Source organism: Lampetra fluviatilis, chromosome 3 (genome assembly GCF_964198595.1).
Source record: "Lampetra fluviatilis chromosome 3, kcLamFluv1.1, whole genome shotgun sequence".
Lineage (NCBI taxonomy): Eukaryota > Metazoa > Chordata > Hyperoartia > Petromyzontiformes > Petromyzontidae > Lampetra > Lampetra fluviatilis.
The window spans coordinates 9,189,484-9,200,458 of NC_136277.1; the positions used below are offsets into that span (position 1 = coordinate 9,189,484).

At 40.5% G+C, this 10,975-nt stretch overlaps 1 protein-coding gene across 1 annotated transcript in view; it reads left to right on the forward strand.

The window, feature by feature from the left end:
* LOC144948957 (von Willebrand factor A domain-containing protein 7-like) overlaps nt 1-7,954 on the forward strand; it is a 52,620-nt gene extending 44,666 nt beyond the window's left edge. Inside the window, exons 13-16 of the mRNA XM_078878732.1 lie at nt 463-725; nt 2,235-2,383; nt 5,086-5,239; nt 7,577-7,954. Coding sequence (XP_078734858.1) covers nt 463-725; nt 2,235-2,383; nt 5,086-5,239; nt 7,577-7,954 — 944 coding nt within the window. The remainder of the gene's footprint in view (nt 1-462; nt 726-2,234; nt 2,384-5,085; nt 5,240-7,576) is intronic.
* The last annotated feature ends 3,021 nt before the right edge of the window (nt 7,955-10,975 follow it).

The following is a 10,975-nucleotide window of genomic DNA, read 5'->3' on the forward strand; positions in this document are numbered from 1 at the left end:
CTTGTTCTCTTGTCTACCACCCTCTCTAACTCTGCATACACTGCACTCAACCTGCCCTCTCTCTCTTCGTATGCTGCCTTGCTACAACTTTTCCTAGCCACTACCCACTCAATACTTACCCTCAAACCATAACAGGGCACATCGCTTCTCACCACAACTCTCAACCGTCACCTCTCTCCATTAATTATGACATTTACATGGTCATAACACTGGTGTTGGTGTCAATTGAGTAGATTGTGGTGGTGGTTGTATCCGTTTCAAAGTTGAGGTCGCATGAGCTGACTTTGGCCAATGGTACCGAGGTCTAGTATGTGCTACATATGATTATGACGGTGATGGTTGGTGATTGATGGGCAAAAGGTGAATAATGGTGAGTCATGATGAGTTTTGGTTTGTCAGTTATGGGTAATGGGTGATAGTGAATAAAGGTGATTGTGTTAATGAGTGATGGTGGCGTTGCAGGCGTGCCGCTATTGGTGGAAGTCACCATTACAGGCGAAGACACCAGCAGTGCTGTTGCTGAGATGCTGACGCTGCTATCACCTGATGGTCGACCTCTTCAAATTATTTTGTTGAACGACACCAGCCCAGGAGACTATATTGGAAGGATTGACTCCCTCCCAGAGGAGCAGTTCTCTGTGTACGTCAGCGGGAAGGACTCGAGAAATGACACCTTTGGCCGAGTATTTCCAACAATTTCTGAAGTCACCACAATAACACTAGAGGTAATTTCCCATCAATGGCTTCCCTACTCTCTGGATTTCTCCACAGTGAAACAAACAATTATTGTTTTAACCCATGATTTATCATACCTGAGAAAATACGAATGAAATCAGAGAATACAATGCAAATAACACAAAGATGATTGCAGATGACATAGTTAACAGTGAGTACACCGGATTATCACGGGTTTCTACGTACGGCGTGAAAGAAGTTCAACATATATACATACAAAATAAAGGAGGTTATGATTGTTAATTGACGAATGGTTGGCTTAAATAAAAAAGATGGAAGCATTATACTCGATAGGGATAATATCTAAATTAGGAATGGAATTCTAGGCAGATCACTGGCAAAAAAGATAATATATTTCTTGCCTGATGACGGAGGCTTGTGTTGCGCCCGAAGCATCGTGATTTAGTTTATATTCTTTCTACCTACGTGACTTTACCGAAAGAACCGAAGAGTATGGATTCCTGCAGTCACGAATGCTTCAAATCAAGAGAACATATATCCCTGTGATTTTTTTTCAGAAGGGAGTTCTGAACATCAGAATTGAATTCATAAACACCGCACTTCGCAGTATGAAAAATGTTGAGCTCATGGACTATTTTATTTCGCCATCAAATAAATAGGAGTAGTTGTTGCAACAACATTCGCAGGTTCTAATCCGTTCACGATTGGAATCCTGGTGTATTAAGAAAAAATACTACGTACCATCTGCTTCACAGTGACAGTGGTTGCGAAAGGTCCCTTGCCATAATTTATAGAGTAGGCGATGTTATGCTGGAATGCAAGCCTTATACCAACTGCGAAAACTGAAAATTGTTATTTAGACTCAGTGAGGCTTCGTGAGTAAACTAGCATAACAATATTGATCAATTAATTATTGCACATGATTTAATTGTTGACTGAGATCAATGGGAAAATAATTAACAGCACATCTTAAGGTCAACCAACCACAGGAGCAAGATACGTTGAGGATAGGTTTGCAGTACCACGCCTTTGTGGAGAGTTGCTCGTCCCTTGGAGCAGTGAGGCTGGGTCCACAATCCCTAGAGTCCATCCTGTGCCAGCAGGATGTGCAGGACAACTGGATAGGTAATGCAGCATGAATGACAGCCCAAAATATCCACGCAACTCACAGGGGATTAGCCCAATCCTAGTTGGCGCCACATCCAAACCTCTTCGCAATGTTTATTTTTATTTTATTTTGGCAGCCTAGCTTGTTATCTTGCCACGGTTTTACATGCGAGAAAGAGGGGGTGAAATCGGCTGTGATAGAACGCTATCATATGTTAGACTAATGCGAGCCCACCGCCAAGCCATCTTCAGGAAATCCGAGTAAGGTTATCATTACAATACATCAATCATAATGCAGTACTATACGATGTAAACAAAAAAGAAAAAATATAATTGCATAAAATCTTGAACCCATTTCAGCAATATAATGTATACCATATGACCTTATAGAGCCACACACAATGGTCGGATTGTCTCTGAATCTCTCACAGATTGTTTCAACAATGACTTATCCAAAGATCGCCATTGGCATCCCAACCTACCTTAATGTGTCCGTCACTAACTCTGGTGATGCTGACATATTCACAGCTACAGTCAGTGTGGACCCTGGCTTCATTGTCAGTATTCTTCCTTCGGATAGGTAAATATGTTTTACTCACACACCTTTATACATTAAGTGTTTTTTTTGTCATTCCACTGCTATATGATGGCCTCTAAGCACCAAGCAGGTCATAGAGGTTACGTACCACGCTGGTCAATACTGGTTAGTGAAGGCAGACAGCATAGACGTGGATGAGTAGACAGTACAGTGTAAGAATAGATGTTCTGCATTGTCCACTCAATCACTGTCTACGCTGATGACTGCTTAGCTTCTGAATTTAGGGACACTCTGGTCAATTAGTCATAGACTATAGCTCTGAACCAATTGTAGATATACCAGTAAAACCTTGGATTGCGAGCATAATTCGTTCCGGAAACGTGTTTGTAATCCAAAGCACTCGTATATCAAAGCACTCGTATATCAGTTGTGATCACGTGATGCTTGGCAGACAAAGCATATACACGTACTACTCGTATTGCAAGACCTTTCTCGTTTATCAAATTAATATTTATTTAAAAAATTTGCTCGTCTTTCAAAACACTCGCAGACCAAGTTACTCGCAATCCAAGGTTTTACTGTATATACCTGAGAACTCCTATTATCTGTTTTAATGTGATGTCTTATTATTCAAACAGTCATCCGTGGTTTACACTTCTTTTTTTCACGGATGAATCATAAATAATTGCAGATAGGGGAGTAATTTGTCACACAACTCCAATTATACACTAAAATATCGCCCAAGCCCACAAGGGTAAAGTGTCTCCATGTTTTTTGTGTGTCTCTCTGTGTCTTTGTAGGTGTCTCTGTTTTGTCTGTGTTTATTCATGTCTTTGTGTGGCTCCAATTTTTTTGTGGATAACCCACGAGTGATTATTATATTGCGGGTAACTGGATGCCATTCCACACTAAATTCGTAGATAATGGCAGATAATAGGAAGACTAGGGGCATGGGTAATTGGGGGTTTTCGCCAATCCTATAGCTCCTTGAGAAAATATGAATTGTAAGATAATAGTGTCGTAGTTAAGAGAATTTCTGTAAATTTCGGTTATAAGACAGTATTTACAATGGATAGATGTGCTTTATTGTTATCATGATTATTATTTAAGCTGTATATTCTGGCCTTTCTGACATGCGTTGGAAGCTTAATAAGTTAAGGGGGGGGAAACTGAGGTGCACTCCAGCAACATTGTTGTGGCATCATCCCTATAATTTGTAATATATATCATAAATACAGCTATGTCACGAAACTACATGTGAAAGTATTATACAATTATTATTTTTTCTCATTAATACATTTTCAAACTCTTGTCAGACAGCCTGGGATAAACAGCCCAGCGGTGTTTTAACAAAGTATAATATATTTAGTTTGTTGTTGCATGAATCATTAAATAATGAAATAATATATAAATTATAAGGCTGACTTCATTAATAAACTTCAGATTGTTAGAGACGTCTCTTTTCTCAACAAATTCAGCACAGGAAGCGATCCCAGGCTGGTGTGATGAAATTTGAACTGGAATATCGGCAAATCCATCTAATTTTAGATTAAAATGCCTGAGGGTCAAATTGATTAAATGTATACCACTTCTTAAACTAATTCAGCTAGCATAGCAATTAATATGGGGAAAGGTTCGAAAAGAAACAGTTAATATTCTGAAACCACAAATGACATTCTGAGGAAGAAGATAAATATAAAAGAAACGTGCAGAACTGAATATTGAATACACAGAACTCTGTAAAATTATGAAGAAAATAATGAGACTATAAATCAGAGATGACACACATTATTGGATGTGTCAGACCAAGCAACGGGTGCATGAAAACAGCAATACGGAGGTTCATAATCGGCCATTCACAAATGAAACCCCTTTGAAAAAAATACGGAACCAAACTCGTGATCGAGATTAAACCCTCAATTTAGTAAATACATATTATGGAGATTTCTATATCAAAGCAACACAAATATATAGTTTTGGAAGCAGAACTCTCAAAGGAAGAAAAATAAGTTCCAGATTTCACACTTAAGCTCCACCCTTCACGGTCTGCAAAGTGGAAGACGCCTGGATCAGATGACATACCATTATCAAAAAGTGGGACCAATTCTTGGAACAATAATAGCAGCTTTCTTCACATTTTATAACATATGTCCAATAATTAAACAAGAGGTTGATGAGAGTTTGGTGCGATCTTTGAACTCAATTAGATCATGAAAATTCAGATACCAATTGGCCAAAATAAGAAAGTGTTTGATGATTGACATTTATGTCTGTGCTCTTAAATGTTTCAGTATATTACCTTAGTTTGATCATCTTTCCTTCATGTTTCCACTGAAATGTAATAAAACCCTAGTATTGAGCTGGCAGTCCTGACACTCTGGGTTCGAATCCAGGCAGCTGCCTGTGATTAAACTGGGTGCTCAAGTGTAATGTGTAGGTGTAAAGTAGTGATGCAGTGTTTGGAGCACTGCAATATGATGCAGATGACTTGAGTTCAATTCCTAGCCAAATTTGAACATCAGTGGCGTTACCTGGTCAGTGTGTATAGGTATGGTCAAATGGCCCCTGTAACTGAGACATCATGGGGTGGCTATCATCCCACAGTGGATTGACAAAGAACATAAATATGAATATTCATGTCTGTGTAACAAGTTTAAAAATGTGTTAAAAAATATTATTCCTGAGATGAAATCATTGTTTGTTTTGTAATTGTTATTAACTTGGATTGGTTGGTGCTTGTGCAGATTCAACATCAGCAGGAACAGCTCAGTAATTTTAACGCTGAAGCTAGAAACCAATTCTACAGTGGAAATCGGAACGATTGGCACATTTTTACTGGTAGTTCACGGAGCAAACTCTACCTCCAACTTCATAGATTTTCAAGCTCAGCTTCTAAAGGTAATGATACATAATATTGAAATGACAAAGCTAATCCCATTGACATATATTTTGAATAAAATGACTCTTGGTGAGGAAATCAAATGCCATCTGGAGTGATTCCTTCTAAAATGATTCCTTGTAACGCCAGATACTATCCAAAACTAATATTTATAATGCGTGTGATCCTGATAATAAGCACTGCGCTTTAAGGTGTTCAAGATCTTGCACCATTTCTGTGTAGGCTTTTCAAGCTTTTGTATAGTACGCACTCCGTATCAACAACTGGGAAATTAGCTCAGATCCATCCAGTCCCAAAAAGGGTGATTCATCTTGCATGTGTAATTATCGTCCTATCGCCTTGACACCATTAATATGAAACGTAGTAATAGTAAATGAGACTATCCTGGTCTCTTGAACGTGAAAGTGAGAAATATATAATAAATGATCATTTTCTCCATCACTTGAATTCATTATCATTTAGTGATCATCAGTATAGGTTCCATCCAGCATGGTTTACGGGTAACTATTTAGCTTATTTTAACACGTAGGCTTTCGCGATCAATATCATCCTTTTTACAGGGTTTTTTTTTTTTGGGTGAGATCGCGTAAATATAAATATTTCGCTACTGTTGCCCAAGTGCTCTGCACACTTTTTGCTATGTATGAACCAGCACAACAAGTAAACATTCTCTATACGTAAAACTTTGGTAAAAAAAAATGTAACACTGAGTATGCAAAGTGCCAATAAAATTTCTGGAACGTAACTATAATCTTTGCGAACATGGGATCAAGAATCAAAGCGATTAATTCTCCTGCCCTAATAAACGGCACCATTGGAGTAAACGTGTTGAATTAAACTAACACTTCAAGAGCTATCAACATAAAAACTAATTGAATTAACAGTATGAGTCGGTTTATTGTTAGGCAAAGGGGAGCAAGCGCACATCAATTAAATTATATATCATTACATTGATCCATGGAAGGGTCCAGTTTCACTTGGCCAATTAATATTTTTTGGGACTTATGGACTCTTTCCCTGCTCAAAGAGTTAAATTAAACAAGTAGAACTAATCCGAATATTATTTTGCTCGCAATCATAGTACAGTAATAGAGCTGGTGCTACATTTTATGAAGGAGCGTTTTATTGTCGCAGATTACTGAGGAACTTAAATTTCCTCTGCAACCTAAAAGACATTCATGCAGCATTGAATAGTTCCCAAAACCACTGAGCGAAGTTTGCAGTAGTCTTCTCGTATTGGATATGGGATGTTGTAGTCAGTGTAAATGGTCCTGCCACTTTCTGTCAGCTAGTTAACACACCTCCTCTATTATGCATGTTTTATGGGGAGGTCGGCACTCTCTACTTAACAATGTCATAGCAGCTGCATATTCCGCAGTCCCCTCACCATGATTGAGACGAGGGAGAAAATGTTCAACTTCTGCTGCGGCTCACATTGTCCCACCAACTGATGTGTTTGATTTCTCTTCCTCGTTTTCCTTTGCTTCATGCAGAATCGATGTCATACATTCTCCAGATCACTCTCTTATGACGTATCCCACATATGCTGTTTTAGTCTCATTCGATTCCAGAGTAACTCATGTATCCAACATTATTGTAAGACTTCCATTGCGTGACTAGTCAAGCTGATTGTCCTGTGAGCTTTACATTCTAGGGTGGTGGGCTTTTGGGGAATTGGAAAGAACAGAAACTGCTCAATTTCCTCAATTCGATTTTTTCCTCATATATCTTTTTTTTAAAATACTCACTAGTCCCCCCTTCCATTATCTTATTACTTCCAACATATCACTGGGTACCACATCCATGCTTTTTCCTTTTTTAAACTTTTTAAATTGACATTTTAGGCTCGTGACACCTGGGTTATAGTCACATGACAGTGGCCAATTATGTCTTCAAACTTTTAAAAATGTTCAGATCTATTTTCCTGATCATGATAAAATCTATCTTGTTTTATGTTACAGTATCGTTTTCTCTTGATCTCTTGGAAATATCTTTGTATACAGCCTTCTTTGTGGTTGTTTGAAACCAAGTGTTCTTCACTGTGAAACTATGTTGATTACAAAACTGAAATTACCGATATCCTATGTTGTTTCCCTCAAGACCATTACTATTATCCTCCATAATTATTGTTATATGCATATTAACATGAGCCAATATGGTCAACAAAGCATATCCACTGATGAAGGCAGCATATTAATAATCACGTATATTGGTTCTTCGCCAGCAAGGCAAAACAAAAGCCAACAGGACAAATCTAACTGCGTAAAACCTCATAAGTATGTATATTTAAATTAACGTATATCTACCACGAATGCCCCCCCTCCCCTTGCGCACAGTATGATGATGATTCATTTCCAACCTGTGAAATTATGGCTGAAAGAAAATGCCCTAAGAAGCTCCAGGACACGAAGTGCGAATCCAGCACGTGGAACGCGACCATCCAGTTCAATGACACTGGGTCGGGAATCAAAATAATAGATCCACCTGGTGGCATGAGCAACATCACTGTCGGGAAGACGTTGACCAAGAGCTATTCCGGAGACTGCTGCAACACGGTGTTTAGCGTTAATGTCACAGATATGGCTGATAACTTACGTGTGTGCTCCTACGACATGAAGGCATCAGCAGGGTTTACGATGTTCCATATTGGCATTTGGCAAATGGTCATATTTGCATTTGGCCTGGCACTAAGTGGAATTACTAATGTCATGTGATTTCAAATGTTTGACATGTGAAGTACAGGCAATATACCTGTATATTTTGTGGGAGAAAATATCATTGTCCTCTTCATGTGTAGTGCTATTAATTTTTCAACACAAGACCTGTCAATATATTTACACTAATTCGATCAGGTCAAATGTGGATTTTTTTTTGCATATTTTAAGGTGATCAATATTAAATATTGTGGGTATTGTAACAAATGTGGATAGATGTATTAAAAAATATAGACTACTGATCAAGCAGCTGCATGAAGTAAAGTGCTATTGCTCCATGTCAGAGGTTAATGTGCTTGCATTGTTATCTCAGGAGAAAAATTAACGAAGACCCGTGGGCGTGGCAAATTATGCTGAACTGTCAGAGAATATAAGTGGTCAATCACATATTGCTTTTAGATATGATTATATGGGATTAGTCCGATAAGTGGTTGATTTAATTGCATTGAAAATAAGAAACACTGTGAATGTATCAGTTTTATAAATGGTTAGAATTTATGTTGCAAATAGTGGAAGGGAGTGGCAAAAAACTACGCATTAGTGGCACAGCATGTGTTGTCTGAGCTGTCAAATCGTTGGGAGAACAGCTGTCTCTATTCCCTCGATCTTCGCACAATCATGCGGTTTGATAACAAGAGCATATACAATTTACTTTTGATTACGAGTACTTCATGCGGTGTTAAACAACATAGTGTGGCAGGTTCTTTCTTATCCATTCTTATCGTTTACTATGCTTCACGCCATTGCCAAGCAGCACTGACCCGCATGCTGAAGCATGGTCATAAAATGCCCCCAAGCCGCATGGCATGCATAGAGAGGCCCTCAATCACCATTGTTTTTAAAAGGGCACATATTTGTGGTACTATTAAACAATCAAATACTCTTGAAGGTACAGAATTTCCCACACATCTTATTCCCCATACAGTTTATTTGGGTAATTTTAAATGTGCCTGTACGGACTATTGCATGTTATTATAATGAGCAAAGTGAGACGATTGATATTACCATCACCATAATCATGTTAAAATAAAGCAACAAAAACGTAGAAATGTGATGCAATAGTATTACACACGAGCCTAAGTATCTGATGTAAAGCACCAAAATCATAGTTTTGCATGAGATTGTTTGGTTTCGGTTTTTTCTAATACAAAATAATGATTTTAACTTTGGAATGCGTTCACTCATTCTTGAAGAGAGAGACGGCTCAGAGGTGTGAGCAACCATAGACAAGCAGAAAAGGAAGCCTCAGCAAGCCGATAACAAATTATCCCCCTTCAAGCTCTGCAGTCCTCTATATATGAAGGTGTTATCGGCCAAAATATGGGTGGTAATTACATGGAGAAAATCGGAGCACCCAGAGAAAATCTACACATGCGTGGGAGCAACACTCTATCCCATACAGATAGAAAAGGGGGAGTCCACAGTCTTGCCTACCACATTCTCCTGACAATCCAGGGTATGGCACCTCAACGTCTACGAGAAGGGAGTTTCATAGCATGTGTGATTCACCAACCTTCACTGCCTCGCTGACATACGAAGGAACAAGAAGAAGCTGCCTCCACAGTGCTGGAATAGAGGCATGTGCCACCACCATCTGGCAAATTATGAAAGGCACTAATGGCGTCGGTGAAGAAAGGTAAACTTAAAATAAATTCACTAAATAATATAATAACAAAGAAGAACAGCATGCATATGCCTGAATTCGGTAACGCTTTCTAACATATGTTTGTTCTTAGAAGTACTTAATGTTATTCTATCAACTTTGATCAATTTGACTGGTTTTCAATCAGGTCCCAAATAGCAACACAACTATATACTTCGTGTGGTTGATGCATTCCAAAAAAAGGTGCACAAAGCAAAACTCGACCGAAACCGCTGCCTGTTGAGTAAAGCATACATTGCTGTACACTGTTGTTTAACAATGTGCAACCACATAGCCACATATGGGTGAATTTGTTGAGGCCGCTGGCCCCCGCGGCCTCTCCCTGCTGAGCGCCGGCCACAGGGGTTCCGCCGTCTCCCAATCCCTCGCTCGTGGGTGAGCAGCTGCTGCCGCCGCTGGGCTCATCGCTCGCGGGATAAGGGCTGTCGTCCGCCGGCTCTCCTCCTTGGGTCGCACCCCCGCGAGTTTGCGAGAGGGGCATGGCTCGTCGCTGGCTCACGGTCGCCTGTAAACACTTTGTTGCCATTCCGCCAGTCAAACGCGACGCCTCCCCTCACAGCCCCGCGCAGCAATCACACGCTCTGAACGGGGGGTCAGGGGTCAGAGGGCGAATGACGTTGCTCGCGTCCGCGTTGCCGATTGGGGCTTTCGTTATGGGGGGTTTAAAGGGCTGTGAGACGGACGTTCGCAAGGGGAGTTAGTCCGTACGCAGTGCGGGGGTCCGCAGCGGCAAGATGAGGCGCACACCCATGGAGCACTGACCACACACGCTGTGAGCGTACATACACACAGAACCACGCACTTTCACACGCTCGTCGAAACCACACGAGGCTGTGATTAGTTATTCATGATTTATTACCGGCCGACTGTGAACCACTGTCGAGTCAGTAGGAATCGGCAAGGCAGGCCTACACTATTTCCCAAGGGTCTGTACCCGATTTATCTAATTTGATGGGCTCTAAGCTGTTTCGTTTTTTTTTAGACCAAATCCCAATACTCTCTTTCCTCTTACTCACAGTTCGATGCGTACGGCGCTCAGGCGGGCTCATCCTCTCTGCACACCTCGACGCGTCACACGGACGTTCGAGTGGCCAAACTGGGGACCGTCTCGAGCGCTCACTTTAGGAGCAAGAGACCTTTTACCTTTCTGCGTCGCCCTTTTATGGGTAACCCACATCAAAGGAAGCAATCGCTGATCCGAGGGCCTTCAGATTGCTAGGCTTGCACCGCATTATTCGCGCTATGCACCGCCGTCCATGTCCCGGGTTCCATAACAAAGAGCCCGCTGCTGACTGCTGCGCCGGCGGCCGCCCAAACGCCCATTCGTTATGCTAATCAGCCGCCCACCCTGGTTTCCC